Source organism: Colletotrichum abscissum, assembly GCF_030869225.1.
Source record: "Colletotrichum abscissum strain IMI 504890 chromosome Unknown Scaffold_8.1, whole genome shotgun sequence".
NCBI classification, from domain to species: Eukaryota; Fungi; Ascomycota; class Sordariomycetes; order Glomerellales; family Glomerellaceae; genus Colletotrichum; species Colletotrichum abscissum.
Window position 1 is genome coordinate 131,554 of NW_026850525.1, and position 23,797 is coordinate 155,350.

Below are 23,797 nucleotides of genomic sequence, written 5' to 3' on the forward strand. Positions count from 1 at the left end.
GGAGGTCCAATCCTCACGATCGCAATGTCCGTAATGACTGAGACACTTCACCGCTTTCTTGAGGTCCAGAAGGATGAAGTCAGGGGTCTTTCTGAGCGTGCGTGCGTCTTCAGGAGTTCATTGACATCTGACAGCGGCACCGTCCAAGCACGAAGGCACCGCCCTAGTCCAAGTCCAAGTCACGCCCCTCGGGCGCCACAGCGAACAGCGAACAGGGGGGCTGCTGGTTGAGACTGGAGAGGGAGAGGAGGGGGGATGTTCGAGCTGTCGGTCTCTGACTCTCTCAACCTCTTCCCCCTTAGCTTGTGTGACTTGACAGAGGAGGGGGACGGAGGGGGGAGAGACCGAGAGAGAGATCACCCATGGAATTGTACCACGAAGACGAAGTGTCACCGCACGCGCCGCGCCGCCTTCGTGATGTCGGTTGTCCGCCATGGACCGCTTCCGGGTGTGACGTGGTAACTCACTCAAATAACCCACGCGGGAAGACCCTTCTCTCCAAGACTCCAACAGCGTGATACCTAGGTGGACGATCAGAGATAGAGAGATTGGCAAGCATAAAAACAAAAACAAGAACAAGAACAAGGAATCGACTACGATCGACCCTGTCACTGCCAGTTTCCATGGACCATCTGACAACACCATCTTGCTCTCCTGGTGCGGCACCCGGCAGTGGTCAATGGTCATACTGGACTGGGCCTGCCGATCGTGGGGCAGACGAGGCCCGAACCAGGCAAACGTCGCCAAGGGAAGCCCACCCAAATTACCTCCATACGCAGGTAGAGGCAGTTGGTGGCATTGTCGTGCATGCCTAGTTTGATAGAAGCACCAAAGCAAGAGAGAACCGGTTCCCTTCGAAACGCTCGACACTGCCTTTGCCTTTTGTTCCACCAAGGGACATCTAACCGCGCAAGTCTTGTTTTTCTCTTTCGTTTCCTAAGCGGCGTACGAGCCGGTCTGCTTCATCTTCCGGCTCGTCTCCATCCCGTCCCATCTTCCTAACCCTCTCTTTTCTTCGTTCGTTCGTTCGTTCGTTTCTTTCTTCCTTTCTTTCTTCACAACCTAAAATCGCTTCCACCCCCATCCTCTCGTCCACCGGCATAGCACGCTACAGTCTGCACACCCCTTCTGCCCAGGCACACGCATCCAAGCTTTTCTCAACTGTCCTGCAGATTGTATCGGTGCTACCTTACCCCTACCTGCTGGGCTGCTGTCGCTCCGTCTGTTCGTATGTGCTTTTAATACCAAAGTCACCTGTCGGAACTTACCTTGCCTGCCCCTCTCTTTTCTTCCACCAGACCTTTTTTAGTTTGCAAGGGCCGAACGCCAGACGAACGGACGGACGCTTGTCGCGACGAACGACCTCGAACGAACGAACCCCACCCGCTTCGTTCCCTACCCGTTTGTCGTTCGTCTCCTAGTTGCTGGCTGCCGCTACCTACTCCTCTTCAAGGGGGTTTGTTTTGTTTCCTTTTCATGAGACGCTTTGCAGCAACGTACATCCCCTACTAAGACGCATGGCTTCGACCATACGGATCTTGCTTTCCGAACTCTCCTATCACGCAAACCAACGCTCCTCAGCTTGATACCAACTTGGTTGGCTCTATTACCAAAACACCCTAACCTAAACATAATCACAAGCCCACCGCCGTCGACCACAACTCCTGGCTGTTCCATTTGATATCTTTTCTTCTTCCGAACGTGCTTCCATCACCGCCGCTGCTACTGGGATTTCATTTCTTATTCTCATCCCTAACCTGACTTGAACCCCCGCCCAACCTACCACCTTTCAATTTAATTGCTCTTTTGTTTTTGTTTCATACGCCCGGGGGCGTTCACTCTCCCGCTAAGACCTGCGTACCACCCAAAAGAGAAGACTGGATGGCAAGAAGAGGCTTGACTCGTCCATCCATCGTCTTGTATTCTTGCTCTCGTTTGCCGCTGTTCTGAACAAGCCAAGGAAGTGAGAGAGCGGGAAATACTCGACTTCCCCCTACCATCTCTACCTGCCCATCTTCGTACACATCTTGACAACTCCCGACCTGATTCAAGTCATCTGGTCACCGGCCACACCTACTTGCCTCACAAAACAAGCACCAACACCCGCACACCCGCACATGCACACACGCATACACCGCCCATCTTATCTTCGAATCCGGGGTTGGCGCCGACTTAATCACACTTGGAGTGTACCTTACACACACGACGGAAGAGCACATGAACGGGACGTTAGAGACCATCTACCGAGCAGAGACAGCCTTGCATAACACCCGAACAGGTCTCGTGTTACCTACGCATTATTAGACGGCCACCAACTTTGTCACTCTAATATCCTCCTTTTCTTTTAACATCCTCGTCTCTCCTCCCATCTTACACCTTTTCCTGTCTGTTTTGCCTCGGACGATATCATCAAAACGGACGGACCTTGTCAGTACCTGTTCTCAACGTTCAACACCTAATTTTCTCTCTCACCTGTATGTTTTGGGCTTCTGTCACGTAGAGCGCAGACCTTCTCGAAGACACTCCCCTACCGACATTTTCTGCTTTCGGTCTTGGCTTGAGCATCATCTTCATTCCAAGATCAGCAACCGAGACCCTCAATCCCCGTTACGACGAACAAACCGCGAACGGCCACTGGATGGGTCCTTGGCCACACAATACTTCATAGGAGGAATCGGTCACCAACACCCGCTGCATACTCACAAATCGAAGCACACTGTTCGACTTGAGCAAATATCAACCTACCATATACCCGGACCAACATCCAAGGAGGGGAAAAAAGCGTACAAAATGTCCAATCCAACTCTCTCAAAGCAACAGCGCATCCAAGTCTGGCGTGAAGAGGTAGCGGCCTCAGCATCCCTTTGCACATGCCCGCCCTCCTCCCCAGCGGCCTCCGCCTCCTCAACAAACATTTCCCTCTCCGCGGCCTCCTCCTCGGCGTCCTCATCTGCATCCTCTCCGGGAGCAGGTGACGCCTTCACCTTCCCCCGTAGCGACATCTTGCCGGGGCAAGGAACATACTGCCCAACATGCTCCCGCCTCGGCGCCCCGTCCGCTATGGGTCTGGAGCCCTCGTCCGCCTACCTTGACCAGACGCAACCCGGCGCGGTTCTCCCCGGTAACCACATCGCTCCGGGTATCTTCCGCGTAAAGACGGCCAACAACGCACTCTTCCGCGGCATGCGTAATTTTGTCCGCAAGCTCAGCGGGAGCAGGACAAGCGGGCCTATGCCACCCCGCGGCGCCGAGGACGCAACCAAGATGTACCGACGGGCAACTCTAGCCGGCTGGCCCACAGCCACGAATACGGCACTAGCCGCCGAAGCAGCGGCGGCGATGGCGGCAGGGGATGAACCAGACGCCGAAGACGCCGACTGCGCCGTTGACGAGGCGGACTCGGAGGGCCGGGGCCATGTGCCGAAGCTCATCGCCGAGAAGCAAGCGAGGCTCAGGAGGGCCGAGAAGCTGCTTGCGAGGACGAACGCGGGCCGTTAGAAGCGTACATGTACACGATGGAATACGAGAAAAGCAGGTGAACCGGGAAAGACGAGTGTGTGAAACGCATGGGAGTTGCGAATACCATGAGGCGCAGATCGGATTTTCCTCTTGGTTTTTGGTTTCTTGGAAATACGGAGGAGTTCTGGGGTATGGCTTTCTGGGCTGGTAGGCGTTTTTGAAATGTGCCATCCACAGTACATGGTTGTATTCTGGCATGTTCAGGAAATATTACCAGGGAATACCAATTTGCTCATGATTCTACACACCACCTGCCTGTTTTCCCAATGACGTATTAATCTAGTCGTCTGCTTGTCGGTATTTGACAGCCTCGTCACATCGTGGATAGCTCATGATTAGCCGTCCTGTTGCCAGTCATGAGATCTGCAGGTGTGCCCGTCACATGTTCCACAGACCTCCTCTGATCACCTCTCATCCCAAGGCTCCCAAGGCTTCATCATCAAATCACAGCCTATTAGATCACAGCACGGCGTCGGACACATGTATTGATGAACATTTGTTATTTTCTTTTTGGTCTTGTAGACTGAATAGACAGGGGGCATTTGAGGGGGGCAAAAGGACTTTCTCTCCGTGAGAAGACGCGCGACAACTGAAGGACCACTATGAGGAAAACCGAAAAGAGAACACGAGACAGCCGTAAAACCATCCAGCACAGAGGTAAAAGCAGGAATCGAGGAGAACAAAAGAAGAGATTCTGAGCGTAGGCGGATATAGAGGGGGGAATCAGTAGTTGGTTGCCAAGTGGAATCCCTGAACAGAAAAGAAGCTGTTCTAGACCCTGGTTGGACATCCAAGACACCAATAGAAATCATGCCACGCATTGTTCCTCTCTCCGCGTCCAATCCTCAAAAACCCCTCCCCTTTTGCTGCGAGACTCGGAGCGAGTCACCGATATTAGCCACCGATTTGGCGGCTAGACTGGGGCCGTCAGAAGGTCCGCATTTAGCGCATACCGACGGCCGAGCAGACGAGCCATCTCAGCCTCGTCGCGAGCCGAGATGGAGTGGTATCAGGGTAAGACAAGAATTTAGGAGGCAGCGGGGGTCTCCTCGGTGGCCTTGGGCTCCTCGGCCTTGGGCTCCTCCTTCTTCTCCTCAGCAGCCTCGGTGGTGCCGGCAGCAGCACCCTCAGCGTCGCCGCTGTCGGAAGAGGTCCAGAGAGTGAGGTTGTCACGCAGGAGCTGCATGATGAGGGTGCTGTCGCGGTAAGACTCCTCGGAGAGAGAGTCGAGCTCGGCGATAGCATCGTCGAAGGCCTGCTTGGCGAGGTGGCAAGCACGGTCGGGCGAGTTCAGGATCTCGTAGTAGAAGACGGAGAAGTTGAGGGCCAGGCCAAGACGGATGGGGTGAGTGGGGGTCAGCTCGGTCTGAGCGACATCGGTAGCGCTCTAAAGGAGAGAGGGTCGTATTGTCAGATTCCATGTTCTCTGATACGGCAGCATTCAACCCGGATCATTCTCACCTTGTAGGCGTCGTGGGCAGCAGTGGCAGCACCCTTGCGCTTCTCGCCGGAGGCGAACTCAGCGAGGTAGCGGTGGTAGTCACCCTTCCTATTTCACGGAGTGCCACGGTTAGTTTCGGAAATTGGGCCTTTGATCAAAACCGCCGGCAGCGGCGGCGACGGCGTCGGATAACGTACATCTTGTGGTAAAAGACCTTGGACTCGCCAGTCTGGGCGTTGGGGATAAGGCTGTCGTCGAGGACATCGAGGACATCCTGGCAGACCTGCTCGAGCTCGAGCTCGATCTTGGTGCGGTACTCGCGGATGGTGCCGACGTGCTTGTCGGTGCCCTTGCTCTCCTCCTTCTGCTCAATGGAGGAGATGATGCGCCAGGAGGCACGGCGGGTACCGACGACGTTCTTGTAGGCAACGCTGAGGAGGTTGCGCTCATCGACGCTCAGCTCACCGCCCAGCTTGGCGACCTCCTTCATGTAGCCAACCATCTCATCGTAGCGCTCGGCCTGCTCGCAAAGGCGGGCGAGGAAGGTCTTGCTGTAAGGAAAGGGTCAGTCAGAGAAAGAAAAAGTTCGCGAAAGACCTCGAGGCCAGATGGTTGTGGTTGATGGGACGTAGTCAATCGACGTCGAAGAGGGCTCGGCACAAACCTTTCACGCTAGAAGAGGGGCACAAGTCAGCATACTTTGTTCCCGAGGCGGGCGATAGGAGGCATGAGTTATTTGAAAGGGGAGAAAGAAGGCCGCCGGGGTCGGAGAAGCCGGTCGAGGCAAAAATGGCATCAATCGCAGGATTCAGAGCTGTGGATCAAGGATCGCATTATGGGCATCTTCGTTGCCGTGACACAGGCAGGCAGGGCAATCGAGGGGCTCCGGAGGGGTTTTGGGGTGAGGTTGTGTTGGGCAGCGTGGGGGAAAAGGTACTTACATCGCCAGACATGTTGAACTCTTGGATTGAGGTGATGAGGATAGGTTGAGGTGGTTTGGTAGAAAATTACAGAAGGCGGGAATGGATACTGCGAAAGGCGTGCAACGGAGTGGTGAGAAAGTTGACGCGGCTTTGTTTTGTTGTTGAAGAGTGGAAAAAGGTGTGCGGTGGGAGAAGGAGGGAAGGCGGAGGGAGTGTTTACGTGTGACGAATTATTTTGGGAGAGGGGGGGAATCTCAAAGGGAAGTTGCGAGGCCAGTCCAGTGAAGATTTAATTGGGTTGGTCCAAGTCCCAAGTCCCAAGGTCGTTCTTTCCCTCCCAGTCTTCCACCAAAGGTACCTGCCTACCTACCCGACTACCTTACCTTAGCTAAGGTAGCCTTAGGGAGGTGCCGCCCATTCACCCCCTCCACCTGCGCACGTTGGGGTCACCTCTTTGGTACCTTACCCTCATATTTCTGCTGCTTGCACTTGAGCTCACATTGCTCTGTCTCGGTAAGGCAAGGGACATGAAGTCCTTGGGTTCCATAGCACCAAATATTGCAATTCCTATCTGAGAATAAGGTATATGGTTTCAATCTTCATCCACCTTGTTCTCTCGATACAGTGTAGGCACCTCCATTGCAGTGCCCTTCTCTGTGCTGTAATTAGTCGACTGAGCTTGCCTGCCCTGTGCCTGCTGGCTGCACCTGCCGCTTCGACCCCACTATGTTCCCTTTTCTCCCCTCCCCTCGCTTGCCTGCGGCTTGGCCCTTCTGCGTTGGCCTGTGCTGGGAGAGAAGAACCCTGGAATTGGATTGGAATGGACGGATCGAGTGAATTGGATATTGCTGTGGACGTGGTCAGGCTCTCGGGGCTCGGGGACTCTGGCAAATGGGCCCCCAGGGCATGGGCGTGTTCCCATTTGGCGGGAAGGGAAGAGAAATGGGGGCGCTGGGCTGGGCTAGGCTCTCCATCATCATTATTTTAGGCCCCAAGATACTTCGCCTTGCGTGCCTCGGACAGTTGAGAAAGCACCATCTGGCCCAAGGTACCAAGGACTGGTGAATGGACTATGCCCATGTGGCGAGGCAGTGAAAGCGGTTTTCTGCTATCGTTCCCCTAATTATCATCACCCTATCTTTGCATTCGTTGCAATCTGTACTGTATATTCAAAGTACCAGGGCTTCACATACGTATTGTGAGTGAACGGGAGACCATCAGAGAGACAGGAAACGGACGGGAAAGTCAACCTGAGTTCCATTTGCATGTGGTGAGGTCCGCGTTTCTGGTGGAGAGCGGCCCTGAGATTAGCCTGCCCACCGAGCCCATCAAAGGCATGATTCCGCTTCCAAAGAACCAGGCTCATGATGTATCTCCCTGGTCCACAACTGACGTCCATCCGGTTGGCCTGGGCCGTGTATGTACCGCAGAAGTACTCCCAGAGTTCGTACCTCGACGCTTGAACAGCAACTCGAGCGAACAACTGCTTTCTGATAACAACGAGTCTCTTAACATCCTTGGAATATCACTTGCTTCATGGTTGAAAGTAGTATTCAAAGAGCCCGAAACCGTCCCTTCCGGGCTATTGGCAAATTACCGATGGGATGGATCAGTTGCCCATTTGAGCTTCAGAGCTATCTTGAGGCCGCTCAGGTAGGAATGGGAATCTTGATGGAAATTAGCAACACAATGACCTCTTCAGGCCAGGAAATTGCACAGTAAAGGCTGGAACAGAAGAAGAAGAAGAAATGAGCTCGCAAATGAGTCTGCCAGAAGGGGGGACTCGGGGAGGGTTCAGGTCGCTCAGATAACTCCGGTGAAGGTCATTTGCTTTTTGGCTTCTTGAATGCGAGCTCCAGCCTCGAAATGCTGCGCGTGTGGTGGGCAGTTGGCCAGCTCAGCACAGCACAGCATAACACAAGCATAGGAACATCCTAAATACTGGCTGCTGACTGGCTGACTTGGTTCTCGGGGCTAGCCCCACCCTCTCCATGCATTTCCCCGCTCCTGTTTTTGCGACACGCCCGCCATGTACGTATCTTCTTCCCTGACCACAACAGCTTTTTATTTTCTTTTTCGGAGTCTCGTGATTCTTTCCTTCTGGTGATACCGTGATTCTCTCCCGTTCCAAGCGCATCCACGCGTGATGGTGTCCGCTGGCCCTTACCTCACCACACACCCTGCAGTCTCTCCATCAACGGACAGCCCGCTCCCCTCAGTTCACCTCTCACCTCCGTCGCTGGATACTTCACTTCAACTTGTTGCCGCTTGCTCTACCCATACGAATACCCAGCACGAGAATGGCGCAACTTCTAGTGCAGCAACACAATTCAACAGGCCACAGGCGCCCAATGCCAGGGTCTGACGGATCTAAGCAAACGATATCTCGTGGCACTCGCTGTTCCAGAACCCCATTTGGATTGGGCCGTGTCTCGAATCAACTACAGTGCTTTTCTGATGGCTTACCTCATCTCGCCGAAATGCTCGAAGACGCGCATCAAATGCCATCCCAAGTTGTCTCAAACTCACATAATCCATACCTAGCTTGTGAGTCGTCCTCAACGACATCTACTATCTAACCGAATTTCTCTCTTTTCGTAGTCTGTTACCCAGTTGCTAAATTGGACTGAATCTCTCGTGGTTGGAGACAAGGGAAATCATCTGACACACAAGATGAAGAGGTAATAAGCGTTATTGCGAGCGTCAAAAGACCCTGGGCACCAGCCCACTGGATTCAGATTGCACACTGGATATTGGAGATTGGAAGTCGAAACGGCGAGTCGGAATCCTACAACGACCTTGTAGCCGTCGACACCAGCTTCTACGCAGCACATTTGATGTCTTGCTTTTGGGCCAATCGTTGTCAGTCATGGTTTCGCTCCACCGTCTCGTTCAACAGTCTGCGTTGCCTCGCAGAACCCGGTGCCTCTTTGCCGAGAGCAGCAGCCACCCGGTCGACTAAGCCACGACCCCCTCCGGTTTACATTGCCGCCTGACCACGATGGTATCTTCTTATTTTGGTCTTCATCTACTCGTGCCATTCACTACAAAATGCTCCGTCTGTGGCTCTCCCTGCGTTGTTGTTGCGCTCGCGCACATGCTTGTCGAGAGCGCTGTGCTGTGTCATGCACGAAACCACCTTGCCCACCCGCTTACGCCCAATCTGCAAAATGTCCGATCGTTCATCAATCTGCTGTCGTGTCTTTCTAACTTAAACCCCAAAGAAACCGGTTTCAACTTCCAACCCAAGGGATGATCCCCCGTTGGATCAGCGTGCCATCCGCCATCCCCGGCTTGTCTCCTCGTAGGCCCAGAGGCCCTGCGAGTGAAACGTGAACCACAGCGACTAATACTGCCATCATAATGTACGGAAACAGCAAACTCACGTCAACCCAACTCCGCCTGCGAGACGAAGCAGTCTTTCTCTATGGCCGAACATAGGTAGATAACTATCACACTCTGAAATCTGGTCCCCCAATCACTCGGCAGCCCTTCTCGTCCCAACTTCGAAGCCAGCCACTGCCACCACACCAACTCGATGCCATCATAGGCAGCTTTCGGGTGGGTGACTCACATCCAGCACAGCCCTGGGGGGGGGGGATCCTCCATGCAGTCGGGTCGAACAGGCGACTCGCATGCGACATGCCCTTGGTCGCCGCCTTATCGCGTGGCACTCTCTGGGCGGGTGCCGTTGGTGGGTGTGGCAGCACTTGCAGGCTGCATCTTAGGTTCTCTCTCGTAGAGAAAATATTCCGCGATCCCCAGTATCCGTACGCGATTTCGACCACGGCCGTGCTTCTTTACCCGTCGGCGTCAAGTTTATGCCACGGCCCCCTTTGCGAGCCATGCTCCCTCCTCGCTGGTGTACGGAGTAGCTGCTTTTCCTTTTACCCCTCATCTCTCGCCCTGGTATCCCTTCCCTTCTCTTTTTGCTCGCTCACCCGCCAAATCCCAAGTGACAATGACATGAATGCCCGAACCCGGAAGTGCGGACAAAATTCATGCGGAGGGCAAGCCAACCTGGTCGTGGAAAACCCGGGAACCCACAACTGTGAGCAACGAACACTGAGCAGTGTGGGAACTGCAGTAGCTGGACTTAAGGGAGAGGAGCCGGTAGCCGTAAGGTTTAATCAAGTAAGCACTCCAAGCCAACAAGGCTCAAGCCAAACCCAAGGATCCAACGAAGCGATCTCTATTACTTACTCAACCGGGGCTGTTCCCGACTTTCGCATAATCTTCAGTCCAACGGTTTATACGTGACCGGCTGTGGCCCTCCTTGAAAGTATTCTATCTAAGTATCTGTGTATAATCCACAGAACGGCGAATTTTTAATAACTTTGAAAAGAACAGTCTCTTTTGGACGTGTTAGAAAGATATATAGCAATGGCCCATATAAAATCAAACAATGTCTGTTGTATCTGCCCCTTGACTCTGATGGCGTGATAAACCACAAACGAACATCATCCACCCAGTAGAATGTAAATCGAGTAATGCCTTTTTTCTCAAGTCATCATGGATGGCTCCGTGGCAGATGCTGATTCGTAAGGTAGATAGATGATGGTGGTCGGCAAAACGACTCAGGCTTTACTGGTTTGTCACGACTCAAAACATATCAGTCGAGAATTATTAAACGTAATATTTCATATTCATGATATGTTCGTGTTTACCGTGCTGCTCAATCTGATTTATGTCCAGGTTACTCAGAAACGAAAGCCAAAGAAAAAAACGCCCGCTAGTTGCCATACAGGCGCTATACAAGTAACCAACCGCAGCATTTTCAGAAACCCCTTCAGCCTAACTAGTACTCGTACCCATACTATCACATTTGAATACACTTGTTATACGACAGCCCGAAGGTTGATTCGGGGCTCACAGCTCTTCTGACAGCAAACTGTCATGGCCACCTCCATATTTGTCTCTCCCCCAATTCGCCGGATCGCCGCCGGGCATACACAGCCCAAGTCTCCAAAAATAGTCCCGGTGCGCAAAGAGCAGCTGCCAAAGCTTCAGTCGAGCCGGGAAGCCCGGTAGCCTCTTGATCCATCTGCTGGTCTCCTCAACGAGTCCCTTTGGCGGTGCCAACGTCGATTTCGCAGCAACTTCGACAAAGTCTTTCAGCCTGGATCCGAAGAAGCTATCGTCCGCCTTCGTGATGCAGCTTCCGTCGCTGTCACCGCGACAGGCCACGACGTCTTCCAGAGACGGAGACAGCTCTGCCTTGGAGATATAGAACTCCCCGGCGTGAGGCTTGTACCCCCACTCTGTAAGTGGGAGCAGCGGCACTGGGTCGTCGGCGTGGGTCACGCGACGGTAGGTCCGCTTCGAGATGTCCTCGTCCTTTTCGCCCTTCAAACCAAAGACCTCGTCGACATAGTCTACAAGACCCTGATTGCCGACCTTGGGCTCACCAAAAGTCGTGACTCTGACATTGTCCCAGCCAAGGGAGATCTTGAGCTCGAGAGATGCGAGCATGGCAACAGCGCCACCGAGACTGTGACCGACCAGGTGAATGGGATAGTCCGGGTATTGCTCCCTCAGCTTCTTCACCTCTGGAATGACTAGCCTCCGCGCCTGGCGCCACGATGTCAGGAAACCCATGTGGACGGTGCAGTCTTTGCACTTGCGTTTGGGCTCATTGGGTGCCTCGCCCCCTTCATCGGGAGATGGATACGGTACATATTCCTGCGGGATGGTGCTTAGGTCGACAATCGTGTTGGAAATACTGTAGGTACCCCGGAAGGCGATGATGATAGCCTTCTCCCCGACCTTGCCATTAAACCTGTCCTCATCGCCAGGCCTTCGAACGCCGTGGTCGACGGCAATGTAGCCGCAGCTGTCGCTCAGCAGGACACCCGTGTTCCAGGTCGAAACGAGCGTGAAGGAGGGAAACTCCTTGCAGCGCGAGACGCACGAGAAGGGCTGCGATATACCCGTGGTGCCGACGCAGTAGGTGATGTCGACTATGCGCGACGTGCGCTCGAGGGATCGGAAGAGCTCGACGGAGATAGGCAACGGGGGTGCAGCATGCTTGGTGTCGTTGCTCGATAGTAACGGTTGCTGCGGCTGCGGCTGCGCGGTGTCAAACGGTGTCGCTGAAGCTAGACCAACCAGTGGCGCAAGCTGTAAGCAGGAGAGGAGATATCGCATTGGAGGGAGCATTCTGTTCCGTTTGGGTTGGCGATCTTGTCTACGTCCCTTTGAAATTGCAGGCTATGATCGATCGCGCAGGCTGATAGACATTGCGCAGAGAAGTGTTTAGTTTGCTCAATGTAAGGTGACCAACCAGGTTGAGCAACGTGGATGGATCCAGCTTGAAGAGAGACAGCGACGTCGGTAGGAATTGGCTGTTGAGGGTTCGGTTTATGATCGTGACGATTTCGACAATGTACCACGTTTAACGGCAGGGAAAGCCTCAAAGCGTGACCCTTCAAAGGCGCATGATGACGATTGCACCCGTGCAGGTTCCTACTAGATTAGGTATCTTGTTGAGACGGATGTGAATGGTGCGTATGTTCAACGATGTACTCGTATTACCTAGGGTACTGAAGGGTGGATGGAGAGAGGAGAGAGTTGGACGGGATACCGACGTCTCAGGGCTGATCTCGTGAGGGTGACCGCGGTGAGGTCATTCCGTCATCCAGAGAGAAACCTGGAGCGAATTGAGGGAAGCGGCAGTGAAGAAGGTGCTAAGCACGGCGTGCCTTCCATGCAAAATGCGGAGAGGCGCGGCCAAGCGACGCTTGCCGACAAACGGTTGGTCCTGAGTGGCCCTCTTCCCCTGTGGCTGCCGGGGAAGGACCTGGGATTGTGCTGTCATCCCCCGCGAAAAGCTGTCAACGGGGCGGGTCTTCTCACCCTCTTGAAGTCCTGCTGACCCTTTGGGACCTGAATGTTGAGAACAAGTGTGGATGACTTCAATTTCCGTCATCTCATGCGCAATGTGGATAGAAGCCTAGGTCTATTGCATATTCTATTCGGGAGTTGTCGTGTCTTCATTACGAATAACTTTCATTTTGCTTTTCCTCTCATCAGGAAAGGTTCTGTTTAGGGCCTACCATCTGTAACTGTAACCCAAGAACCTCTCAGCGTGTGCTCACTCATGTATGTTTCATCATCCATGAACACTGTCATGGCGTCTCTTTTTGTTTGCTTTTTTACGTTCATCCCATGATTACTCTCCTCCGCCCTCTCAACCAACCGGCTGGATGCTGAAGAATCTCGATCGGATGTCGTCCGAGTTGGACTTGCATGCAACGGCTGCCCTCCTTGCACGCCTGTGTGACCTGGCGGCATTGCCCGTCCCGTTCGCGGCACCTCCGTCGCACACCAACGGAACCGCGGCCGTCCCGGAAGCCTCGTAGTCGGCGGCACTGAGCGAAACATGTCAGCACGTGGAACATGGGATTTCTTCACAGCTCTGCGTGTGAAAGAAGAACAGTTAACTTACCCGTCGTCACCAGGGCAAACCTTCTCGATGACTGTGATCGTGCCATTCTGCCAGATGAATTGCACACTAGCGTTGTCGCAAGCGTACCTCGGTGTCCGCCCGTCACCGGACACCGGTACCGATGAGGCGTTGAGGTGGCACTGCGTGTTGAGAACGGTGCTGTCGTCGTTGAAGGTAAAGTCGAGCGAGTCCGCCGTCTTGCCATCCGCTGATTCGGCGGTAAAGTTTTGGATCTGGAAGTCATCGGGTAGGTTGCAGTCTTCTGATGCCTCGACCATGGCCATGAGCTTGTCGGGAACGGCTGACATGTATGAGACCGCGGCCTGTGCCGCGGGGACGGCAATGAGGAGGAGTGACAGCTTCATGGCTTGCGTGTGTTTTGGTTTACGAGCGCGGTATGATCAAGGATTGTAGGTATGCTTTTCTAGACAAAGAGTGCCAACGTTAGAGGAAGAGATAAACGTTCCAACAATTGAGGAGGAAATGGAAAGACTGGAAAGATGGGATGATCAGAGGTCAAGGACTATGCTGATCTAGTAGTCTTGCTGACAGCTGCTTCCCAGATGAACCTTTATTAATAAGGCCCGATTTGAGCACAGGATCACAGACCTAGCAGATCTTCTATGCTGTTCCTTGCAGGAAACCGCTATTCAGGGGTGGCTACGATGACATGGCTAAACTCTCATTAAGGGCGAGAGCAATACGCAGATCCTGATGTAATTGTCCGAGCCGCCCGCGTTAACAGGATGGCTGAGGTGCAGGCGGTTGGCCTCTTAGCTCCATAGTAGGGGAGAAGGGCATTCCCAGCCCGCCATTAAAGATGGACTCCAAGGATACTTTAGTAAAGAACTTACGAGTGACCTTAATGCAGCATATACGAATGGTAGCAGTAGTAGCGGTGATGCGTGGGAGGTTGATGCTCGTCGGTTGGCATTTTTGGTCCTTATTCAGGGGAAGTATTGGACCTGATTGGCTCCTGCGTGTTTCATGTTTCCCAGCATGGCATCCTGCGCTGGTCCACGCCTGGGCTGTTGATCACATCTGAGATCCCCCTTTCTTGGAAGCGGACGCCAACAGCCAAACGACGGCTAAGTTGGGTAAACGTAGATCTGCCCCACTGCCCTTATTGCCTTGCTTCTCCAAATCCTGTTCAGCCTGACATAGGTGGACGGCACTATTCTGTCAAGGGACGTACGAGAGGCTGTGCTCAGGGGGCTGGGGCTCCATAGTCTTGAGTAAGGTACGACTGTGGCTTCAGTGCATGAGGGGTCTGAAATTCGAGGGACTTGGACAATGGCCCCATACTGTAAGGGGGAAACAAGTGATGGAGTGAACAGGAAAGCTTGGACGGACGATCCCGATGCGCGGCTCTGCTGCCAGTGTGAGCACTTTGGCTGGCTGGCCTAGCCAGGCCGTTGAAAGAAGATACAAATGTATCAGGCCCGGCGTGCATCCTCTCTGGCTCGTGTTGGCTGAGCTCAGGTACAGATACGAGATGCATGCAATGGGTGAGTCAAGTTACCTAGACATAGCTTGGACGCAGCCTTCGGTTCCAGAACCGTACCTTCGTAACTTACGGATACACGGCGAGCTGGTTGTATGGGAAAGTCGGTGAAGTGGAAGTGAAGCGTAGAGAATCAGCCGTCAAACCAGTGCTGAGGATTGCGTCCCCATGATGGGCACCACCACCGGCCGTATCTTTGTAAGACGTTGTCTTGACCAACTCCCAATTGCTAGTTCCCCTCAATGCTGCCTACCTTGACAAACATTCACGTAAGGGAACCATCCTGTTCTGTACCGATAGACGTGTGCCTCATCGAGGCGTTGCAATGGGAAGAGATTAATCCGTAGAATAGAGAACATCTCGGGGTATTTCGTCTTCTAGAAATGGAAGCCAATCAGAGCCTATCGGGGATAATCCAGCCAACCTCTCTCAAGGACTCCACCACCTTACCCACCCAGCCCGGCCCGCAGAAGCCCACATAAAATCCAACGACCTGCAGCCTTTGACAAACCCCAAGCCACGTGACCGCACAAACCCACCCGCCGAAAATTCCCAATCCGCCATTGCAACTTTTTTTTCGTAGTCGAATGGCTTTTTTGGCTTTTCCCCCTCCGACCATCACGACAATACTAACCCGACAACCCACCCGTCATCCAGCATTCAAGATGGCCAAGGAAGCGCCCGTCAAGACCGGTCTCATCACCGGTCTCAACCATGGACACGTATGTCGAACCATTACTACCACCGCAACCATCCCCGCCGCCGTCCCGACCTGAGAGAAAAGCCCCTCCGAAATTCTGCGAAACGAAATCTTCGAACTTCCGATTATGGAAATACGATTCGATGATGGATACACACATTGAAGAATGAACACACAGAAGGATGGGCTTTTCTGTCAAGAAGGGAAATCGGCGGCACTGTCCCCTCTCCCCCACACCCGCTTCGTCTCACCTCGTGGAGGATCTCTGCACAACACCTCTCTTCCCACGAGGGGACCTTATTTGCAGAAGATGGACGCTGACCGGTCGTGATTGTTTCGGAAATATAGAAGACCACCGCTCGTGTTGTCAAGCCCCGTGTCTCCCGCACCAAGGGCCACCTGAGCAAGCGCACCGCTTTCGTCCGTGACGTCGTCAAGGAAGTCTCCGGGTAAGTTTCCATCCACACACCATCTCCATGTGTCGTTCACATTATATAACCCTGGACGCACTTCACATCCACACCCAAACCGGACAACAAGTTGCTAACCACATCCCTCCTCCACAGCCTTGCCCCCTACGAGCGCCGCGTTATCGAGTTGCTCCGCAACTCCAAGGACAAGCGCGCCCGTAAGCTCGCCAAGAAGAGGCTCGGCACCTTCGGCCGCGCCAAGAGAAAGGTCGAGGAGATGACCCGCGTCATCGCCGAGTCCCGCCGTGTCGGTCACTAAACGATTTCCCCCTTCGAGAGGAATTCGTCAAAACCAAAATGGGGCGCAACGGGGTTGTTGTGTTGGACTGGCAAACTACTGGGTTTATATGGGTCAAGGGCGTGGTCACAGCATAAAAGTTCGTGGTCTATTTCTAAAAACAAATCAACGGAACTCCCCCGTATCATCATGGAATGATGATGCCTTCACGACAAATACCAAAATTTCAAGCACAACCCATTGCTGCCTCAGACTCTTTTCTTTGACACTGTTCATGTTTCGTTCGCTCTGAAGTGATCATATACTCTCGTGAAGGCTCTGATTGACGACTTGACCATAGTCTATCTGGTTTACCCTATGCCCCATGAAACTCCAAATCCATGAATACGCTCGCCATGCGAAGATGGCCGAGTAATGCTGCAGCATTGTACAAAAGATGATCCGTCTATTTCTTTCCAGGCAGCTTGAGCCACTTGGGAAGTTTCTTCGCAACGCTGCCATCCCCACTTCCCTCCCTCTTCTCAGGTTTCGACGACGAAGCAACAGTCTGCTCCTCATTCGTGTCGTCGCCTTTGGGAATGTCCGGTACTGTGACATCCTGAGCCTTTTGAGCGACGCTACCCTTGAGGAAGGGCTTCTTGCGGATATCTACCGGCACGCTGTCATCCCAGACCAGACTCAGTAACACACTACGCGTGAGCTTGTAGTCGTGTATCAAGCGGTTCTTTGCGCTCTCATCATCCTTAATCATGACCTTGCTGCCGGGTATGACCAGCTTGAAGGGTTGAGTATTGTGTGCCATGACAGATCTCACGCCCTGGTGGAGGGTCGCCCCTGTAGCTTCATGGCCAAACGTCCATTGTGCTGAAGTGTTGTCGGGAAACCGCACCTTCATCGGAACTGTGGTGACAGCCGCTAGACGGGCTTCCTCGGCCTGTCTTTGCGCCTCCAACTCTTTGTCGGAAGGAAGTCTCTTGTTGAGCGCGCTCTGCTGGAGTCGAGCCTGATGAAGCTGGGCGTGGGCAATCGTCGGGGCGTAGTCGTCCTCTGGCACGTCTGCAAGGGCTGCCGCGGGAGTGGTTCCGCTTGGTGCCCGGAAGACGCTGACAGGCTGCAGAGGGTCTGTCGGCTCTGCTTCATCAACCTCCATGGCATCTGCTGCCGGCGCCTCCTGATCTGCTTGTTCTTGCGTTGGAGTGCCGCCTGGCTGTCCAGCCGTTGTGCCCTTTGGCGTCTCGATGGCAGTTTCAGCTGCTGTAGACTCTGTTCCCTCCGTGGCGGGCGCCGGAGCTGGAGCAGTGGCCGCCTTCTTCTCCTCTGCCTCAACTTCAGAAAAGAATTGGCTGATTTCCTCCATAGCCTGGAACAGCGTGCGGTCCGTCTTTTTGAACGACAAGCGGATCAGCACGCTGCCCGAATTGTATCCAAGTTGCGACAGTGTCTTCTGGAAGTCCTCAAACGTGGAAAGCTCCCGACCCATGATGTTTAGGACTGGTGTCTCGTAGTACATCTGACCGCTTCCACTCGCGCCTCCGCTTGTTGTTTGCGCAACGCCCCGTGCTGTGATGTTGAAGTTCTTCCCATTCCCAGCGACGCCGCTCTCAAACTGGCGCAGTACCTTCCATATCGTAAAGTCGCTAGGTAGTTTCTCGATTAAACGACCGTTGGGCGCCGAGTTGGCTTCGGGCATCGGCAACTGGAGTGCGACGGAAACGGCTGATGGTGTCTTGGACTTCTGGACGAGCTCGAGTTTGGCGCCGGGGGTGAGACCGCTCACTCGCCAGACTACTGAGAGGTCGACTGTCTTCTGCTTGTGCCTAGCAGATGGTTAGCTTACTGCGAGGATGGATGGTCTTCAGGGATGAGTAAGGTACTTCAAGAGGTATTTGTCGCTCGAGACGTTGAGCTTCTTGCATGCCTCTTGGAGAACATCTGTCATGTAGGTGCCTGGGCTGACCTTGACAGTAGCTCTCCGCAAATCCGTGCCGATGACCACCACGTGCGACATCGTAGCAACCGAGAGAAGCCGTGGGCGAAAACGCAGTGTCTTATTCTTTTCAACAAAAAGACGTATTCAGTCGTAGTGAAGTTGCTGTTCGGTAAAGATTGAAATCCGATCCGGGGTATCGTGTTCAATATGTTGTTGGCGGGGTTCAAGTCTCGGCGGGGGGCGGGCGTTGCGTCAAGCTCAGGTGGTGGTGTATTGGTTACGTAGAAGTTGGCGGAAGGACGACGAAACACAATGTCAGGAAGTCCAGTTCGGCCTGATGTCCGGGACAAGTGTATACTGGACGTTCTCAGCCGGCCTTAAGTAAAACCTTGTGTATAGGTAATAATAGAAATAAGAAGCTACGGACAGTAAACAATCGTTTCTTAGTTGAATCGTCAAGGTGAATGAGTCTTACTCAGGTACAGGTAATTCAGGGAGGTACGTAAGGCTGGGAAGCAGGCAGTCAGGGTGCTCCGTCAGCAGAGGCGACGGGAGCCGGGCCCTGGCCGGGGAGGGGAGGTGGGACGTGCATCATCGAGCACCACGACGCTGAAAGCTGCTGAAGCCAAGCTCAGGCCAATCAGCGAGCTCCAGCTTGCTGTACGTGGATTTTCCGACCGCTTCGGCCGCGCCATGCGTGTTTGCCTTGCCCTGCAGTAGCACCCAGCACCCAGCAAGAGCAGGCAGGTAGCGCTACACCTCAGCATTCCGCATCGGTTCAACGTCAATTGCAGCTACAACCACCACCATCACCACCAAACGAACTCCCCATCTACGACGACGACGCCCCCCCACGGCCGACCCTACGATCCATCACGAAATAATTACGGTCAAAACCACAACCTTGAGAATCTCTCAAACCATAACAGAACCCAGCGGTCACTCGCTTTAAGAGCCCGAAATGGTGCGCTTCCGTCATTCCCCCTCCCCTCCTCAGCCTCGAGATGCAAAAGGAAACCCCCTCCAGCTAACCAAAGTCCCAGAGCTCTCCCTTCTCCATCAGTTTGTCTTCCTCTTAACCTCCATATAGGCCCTATCTTCTCTCTATCGAATCACCAATTCCTAACCTCCTCTCCCTCTCAGATGGCGGTGCTTGCGTCGCAATGGTCGGCAAGGACTGTGTCGCAATAGCCTGCGATCTCCGTCTCGGCCTCCAAGCCCTCACCGTCTCCAACAACTTCCCCAAAATCTTCCAGTACGGCGACGTCTTCCTCGGTCTCACCGGCCTCGCCACCGACGTCACGACCGTCGGCGACCTCTTCCGCTACAAGGTCAACATGTACCGCCTCCGCGAGGAGCGCAACATCGCCCCGACCACCTTCGCCAACCTCGTCAGCTCCTCCCTCTACGAGCGCCGCTTCGGCCCGTACTTCGTCTCCCCCGTCGTCGCCGGCCTTGACCCCAAGACGGGCAAGCCCTTCATCTGCGGCTTTGACAGCATCGGCTGCATCGACTTCGCCAAGGACTTCATCGTCTCTGGTACGGCGTCTGAACAGCTGTTCGGCATGTGCGAGAGCTTATGGGAGCCGGATCTGGTACGTGGCATATGGCGAATCATGATCCAGGAATTCTAGCAGAAACTAACGTGGACGTCACACAGGGCCCTGATGAGCTCTTCGAAACCATCTCCCAGTCGCTTCTGAACGCCGTTGACCGAGATGCACTATCCGGATGGGGAGCGCACGTGTACATTATTGAGAAGGACAAGGTCACCAAGAGACTGCTCAAGGGCAGACAAGACTAATTCTTGCGGAGGAACTCGGTGTTGAGGAAGAGAAAACTTGATAGAACCGCTACAAGTGGACGGGTTCTACCTAGCTTGTACCAATAGATGGACGTGATCCACTATGAGATGGCTGCCGAAGCCTGCATGAACTAGACAAACGACCTTGATTTACATCCTTATTTGTGACTTTAATGCCTGGATGTTGGCTGCTGTGGTCTATGTACAGCTCTGTGCAATGTTGCCAGGGCTACTACTATGGTACAAGTGATCTATGGTCTAGCTTTGGGCTGGCCTCTAACCATCTAATTCTCCTTCTTTGCCTTGGTAGACTTGATCGCCTTCTTCTGACTGAAGTACGATCTCTCAATAGCCTTGAGGACCTCATCAATGAGACTAAAAAGAACAGAGTCAGCAACAGTAGATGAGCGAGCGAGAATGATGGTCGACTTACATAACAGGGGCGCTGATGTACAAGACCGCCTTCCACTCCAACCAGTTCAAGGGAAGGATGGAGAACAGGTTCTGGAGGAAAGGAGTGTAGAGCAGGGCGAAGTGAAGAGCCATTGAAAGAGTAATGGCATAGACAAGCTTCATGTTAGCCCAAAGAGGCAGGGATAGCAGAGACTCGCTCGAGGACAGCGCGTTCATGGCGTTGAACATCTCGATGACGACCAGAATGGAGAGCGAGACGGTCGAGGCGGACTTGGCGGAGCTGTTGGAGAACATCTGGCAGCCAATCTCAGGGAAGTCTGCAGAGCAGCGGTGGAAACGGGAGAGGTGGTAGAAGCTGATCTGAGGACCCTCGGGGTTGTACATGAACCACCAAGCATAGCCAGCGACAGTCGCAACACCAACGTAAGTACCAATAACCAGGTAGCGGAAGAACAACCAACCGCCGATGAGAGGCTCGTCGCGCTTTCTGGGCTGACGCTTCATAATGTCGTGGTCAGGAGGGTTGAACGAAAGAGCGGTGGCGGGAAGACCGTCGGTGACCAAGTTGACCCAGAGAAGCTGGACGGGGATCAAAGCCTCCGGCATACCGAGAGCGGCAGTGAGGAAGATGGAGACAACCTCACCAATGTTGGAGGAGATCAGGTAGCGGATGAACTGCTGGGTGTTGTTGTAGATGGAACGACCCTCCTCAATAGCAACCTCAATGGTAGCAAAGTTGTCATCGGCGAGAACCATGTCGGCGGCGAGCTTGGAGACGTCGGTGCCAGAGCCCATGGCGACACCGATATCAGCCTTCTTGAGAGCGGGAGCGTCGTTGACACCATCACCAGTCATGGCGACGACCTCTCCCTGTTGCTGGAGAAGGTCGACAAGCTTGGACTTATGGCTGGGCTCGACACGGGAGAAGAGGGATGCGTTTCGGGCAGCTTCGTTTGCCTCGCTGTCGCTCAGGTTCTCAAACTCTCTGCCAGTGAAACTCTTGCCCTTGAGGTCTTCATATTCGTCAAAGACACCAATCTGTCGGCAAATGCTCTCAGCGGTGTTGCGGTTGTCTCCAGTGATGACAATGACACGAATTCCGGCGTTCTTGCAGTGGCGGATGGAAGCGGCAACTTCCGGACGAGGAGGATCAAGCATACCAACCAATCCGAGGAAGGTCATGTTCTGCTCAATCTGGGCGTACTGTGCGGTAGACTTGGCTGACTTCAAGGCGGGGTTCTCACCAATGTTGTCGACGCTGGCGAGGGCGATGACACGGAGACCACGGTTACCGTAGTCAACAACTTCCTTGGCGATCAAATCGGCGAGCTTGCTGTTCAGGGGCTGGCGCTTTCCGTTGGCTCCAACAAGAGTGTGGGTGCAGCGTTCGAGGACAGACTCAGGAGCACCCTTCACCAGGAGCTTCTTCTCTCGGCCGTTCTGAACAAGGACGGACATGCTCTTGCGATCTCTGGAGAATTCATAGGTAGACAGACGGGGGAGCTGGCTCTCATACTGAGAGCTAGCGTAGTGAAGACAATCCTCGGGGTTGCTGTTGGAAGGCGCACACGGTCCAAGCTTCTCAACAAGAACTCTCAGAGCGCCCTCAGTGGGCTCACCGACGTTGGAGAAGGTACCCTTGGCCGCATCGTAGGCGAGCTTGGAATCGTTGCACACGGCGGCAACCTCAGTCATCTGGCGGACAGTAGCAGAAGAACGTGTAAGATCGGTGACCGTCTGGCCTCTGAGAGAGATAGAACCCTTGGGGGCAAATGTGGTGCCTTCGACATCGTGCTCAACGAGGTCTGATCCGTTCTCGCTGATGTAGACAAGCTTGCTGACACTCATCTGGTTGGTGGTGAGGGTACCGGTCTTGTCGGAGCAAATGACGCTGCAGCTTCCAAGGGTCTCCACGGACGGCAAGCTTCTGACGACGGCATTCTTTGCAGCCATCTTGCGAGTTCCAAGAGCCAAGCAGGTAGTAATGACAACGGCGAGACCTTCGGGAATAGCAGCAACACCGAGAGACACGGCGATCTTCAAGTAGTAGATGGCACCCTTGGTGAAGGATCCGTGGCTGGGGTCGCTGAAGTGAGGGATGTTGATGAGCCAGACGAGGATGCAAATGACCGTGATAACCTTTGCGAGACTGTCGCCGAAGTCGTTGAGCTTCTGCTTAAGAGGAGTGGGCTCGGAGATCTGGGCGGTGATACTCTCATGGATGTCGCCAATAGCGGTTTGGGAACCAGTCAAGACAACGACAGCCTTTGCGCGACCAGTAACAACAGTGGTTCCAGAGAACAACATGTTGGTTTGGTCTTGCAACACAGCCTTATCATCCTTGACAACATGATCGCAGTCCTTGCCAACACTCTCGCTCTCTCCAGTCAAGATAGCCTGGTCGACGTTGAAGCTGTTGCTCTCGATGGCGATGATACGGCAGTCGGCAGGAATGCGATCACCAATGTGGACGGAGACGACATCACCGGGGACGAGCTCCTCAGCCTTGACACGGGAGACTTGGCCGTTACGGATGACGTTGGCAGAGTTGGCAGAGTACTCCTGCAGGGCGGCGATGGCTTTCTCGGCGCTGCTCTCTTGTGAGACACCGACGACGGCGTTGAGGATGAGAATGGTCAGAATCTGGAAATCGGCATTGTTAGCCGGGCAAAGTCTGGGCATTGTGGGTATTCGCATCCAAGATTACGTACCACAGCTGGGTCGACGAAGGCGCTCCAGCCTTCCTCGTTGTCGAAGAGCGCCAGAACGAAAGAAACAGCGGCAGAGCCGAGGAGGATTATGACGAGTTGGTCCTTGAATTGCTCGAGAATGAGCTCCCAGATGGGCGTCGGAGGTTCTTCGGGGATGACTGTGGACGGACTGTTAGCACGAAACTATCGTGGGTTTCGGGTCGAGTCGCAAAGCTACTTACCATTCTTGCCATGCTTGGTACGCGAGGCAATGACTTGATCATCAGTAAGGCCGGTCTTGGGGTTCACTCCCAGGGTTGAGAGGACCTTTTCGGTGGGTGAAGCGAATGCGCTCTCCATCGCGAAAGCTGCGCTGCGCGCGGGACTTGTCTTGTCGAGGAACCGTCACTATCTAGCCGAGTTGCAGCGGCCGTCGGAGTCTGTTGTCGAATGGGGAAACGGTGGACACGAAGGAACTCTTCAAGTGGTGTTGAAGAGAGAAAGAGAAAACCGAGATCCGAACCTTGTGAAAGAAAAGGCTAAGGATGTAAAGGAGAAAAAGAAGAAGGTGCTGGAAAAGTTGCGATCAAACAGACAGCGTATCTTATTGCCGTTGCGGTGGGGCAGGAAGCTGAAATCGTCGCCGAACTCCCACTGGGATTCCAATACGCTCTACGTGTTCGTTCAGTGTTTGCCTAGCAGTAACAGTGCGGAACG

At 53.9% G+C, this 23,797-nt stretch overlaps 11 protein-coding genes across 11 annotated transcripts; 5 read left to right on the forward strand and 6 right to left on the reverse strand.

Moving 5' to 3' along the window:
• Positions 1–117: 117 nt before the first annotated feature.
• Positions 118–645, reverse strand: CABS01_04074 (uncharacterized protein; the record flags this gene model as incomplete). The annotated part of the gene is made up of 1 exon (XM_060537446.1): positions 118–645. One exon carries the CDS (start codon positions 643–645, stop codon positions 118–120), a length of 528 nt encoding a protein of 175 aa, XP_060390291.1.
• Positions 646–2,790: 2,145 nt separating this feature from the next.
• On the forward strand, positions 2,791–3,498 carry CABS01_04075 (uncharacterized protein; the record flags this gene model as incomplete). The annotated part of the gene is made up of 1 exon (XM_060537447.1): positions 2,791–3,498. One exon carries the CDS (start codon positions 2,791–2,793, stop codon positions 3,496–3,498), a length of 708 nt encoding a protein of 235 aa, XP_060390292.1.
• Positions 3,499–4,546: 1,048 nt separating this feature from the next.
• Positions 4,547–5,913, reverse strand: CABS01_04076 (14-3-3 family protein; the record flags this gene model as incomplete). Its single annotated transcript, XM_060537448.1, has 5 exons — positions 4,547–4,906; positions 4,981–5,068; positions 5,158–5,511; positions 5,625–5,632; positions 5,902–5,913. The coding sequence occupies 5 exons, from the start codon at positions 5,911–5,913 to the stop codon at positions 4,547–4,549; spliced, it is 822 nt and encodes a 273-aa protein (XP_060390293.1).
• A 556-nt stretch (positions 5,914–6,469) lies between these two features.
• Positions 6,470–6,871, forward strand: CABS01_04077 (uncharacterized protein; the record flags this gene model as incomplete). The annotated part of the gene is made up of 1 exon (XM_060537449.1): positions 6,470–6,871. The coding sequence occupies one exon, from the start codon at positions 6,470–6,472 to the stop codon at positions 6,869–6,871; it is 402 nt and encodes a 133-aa protein (XP_060390294.1).
• Positions 6,872–9,525: 2,654 nt separating this feature from the next.
• On the forward strand, positions 9,526–10,143 carry CABS01_04078 (uncharacterized protein; the record flags this gene model as incomplete). Its single annotated transcript, XM_060537450.1, has 1 exon — positions 9,526–10,143. One exon carries the CDS (start codon positions 9,526–9,528, stop codon positions 10,141–10,143), a length of 618 nt encoding a protein of 205 aa, XP_060390295.1.
• A 609-nt stretch (positions 10,144–10,752) lies between these two features.
• On the reverse strand, positions 10,753–12,042 carry CABS01_04079 (lipase; the record flags this gene model as incomplete). Its single annotated transcript, XM_060537451.1, has 1 exon — positions 10,753–12,042. One exon carries the CDS (start codon positions 12,040–12,042, stop codon positions 10,753–10,755), a length of 1,290 nt encoding a protein of 429 aa, XP_060390296.1.
• A 1,030-nt stretch (positions 12,043–13,072) lies between these two features.
• On the reverse strand, positions 13,073–13,695 carry CABS01_04080 (uncharacterized protein; the record flags this gene model as incomplete). The annotated part of the gene is made up of 2 exons (XM_060537452.1): positions 13,073–13,253; positions 13,331–13,695. 2 exons carry the CDS (start codon positions 13,693–13,695, stop codon positions 13,073–13,075), a joined length of 546 nt encoding a protein of 181 aa, XP_060390297.1.
• A 1,804-nt stretch (positions 13,696–15,499) lies between these two features.
• CABS01_04081 (ribosomal protein L36e) lies at positions 15,500–16,263 on the forward strand (the record flags this gene model as incomplete). Its single annotated transcript, XM_060537453.1, has 3 exons — positions 15,500–15,556; positions 15,883–15,983; positions 16,101–16,263. The coding sequence occupies 3 exons, from the start codon at positions 15,500–15,502 to the stop codon at positions 16,261–16,263; spliced, it is 321 nt and encodes a 106-aa protein (XP_060390298.1).
• Positions 16,264–16,687: 424 nt separating this feature from the next.
• Positions 16,688–18,250, reverse strand: CABS01_04082 (UBX domain-containing protein; the record flags this gene model as incomplete). The annotated part of the gene is made up of 2 exons (XM_060537454.1): positions 16,688–18,059; positions 18,117–18,250. 2 exons carry the CDS (start codon positions 18,248–18,250, stop codon positions 16,688–16,690), a joined length of 1,506 nt encoding a protein of 501 aa, XP_060390299.1.
• A 1,085-nt stretch (positions 18,251–19,335) lies between these two features.
• CABS01_04083 (proteasome component PUP3) lies at positions 19,336–19,976 on the forward strand (the record flags this gene model as incomplete). The annotated part of the gene is made up of 2 exons (XM_060537455.1): positions 19,336–19,767; positions 19,833–19,976. The coding sequence occupies 2 exons, from the start codon at positions 19,336–19,338 to the stop codon at positions 19,974–19,976; spliced, it is 576 nt and encodes a 191-aa protein (XP_060390300.1).
• Positions 19,977–20,260: 284 nt separating this feature from the next.
• CABS01_04084 (calcium-translocating P-type ATPase) lies at positions 20,261–23,440 on the reverse strand (the record flags this gene model as incomplete). The annotated part of the gene is made up of 4 exons (XM_060537456.1): positions 20,261–20,351; positions 20,410–23,033; positions 23,102–23,259; positions 23,323–23,440. 4 exons carry the CDS (start codon positions 23,438–23,440, stop codon positions 20,261–20,263), a joined length of 2,991 nt encoding a protein of 996 aa, XP_060390301.1.
• Positions 23,441–23,797: the final 357 nt, after the last annotated feature.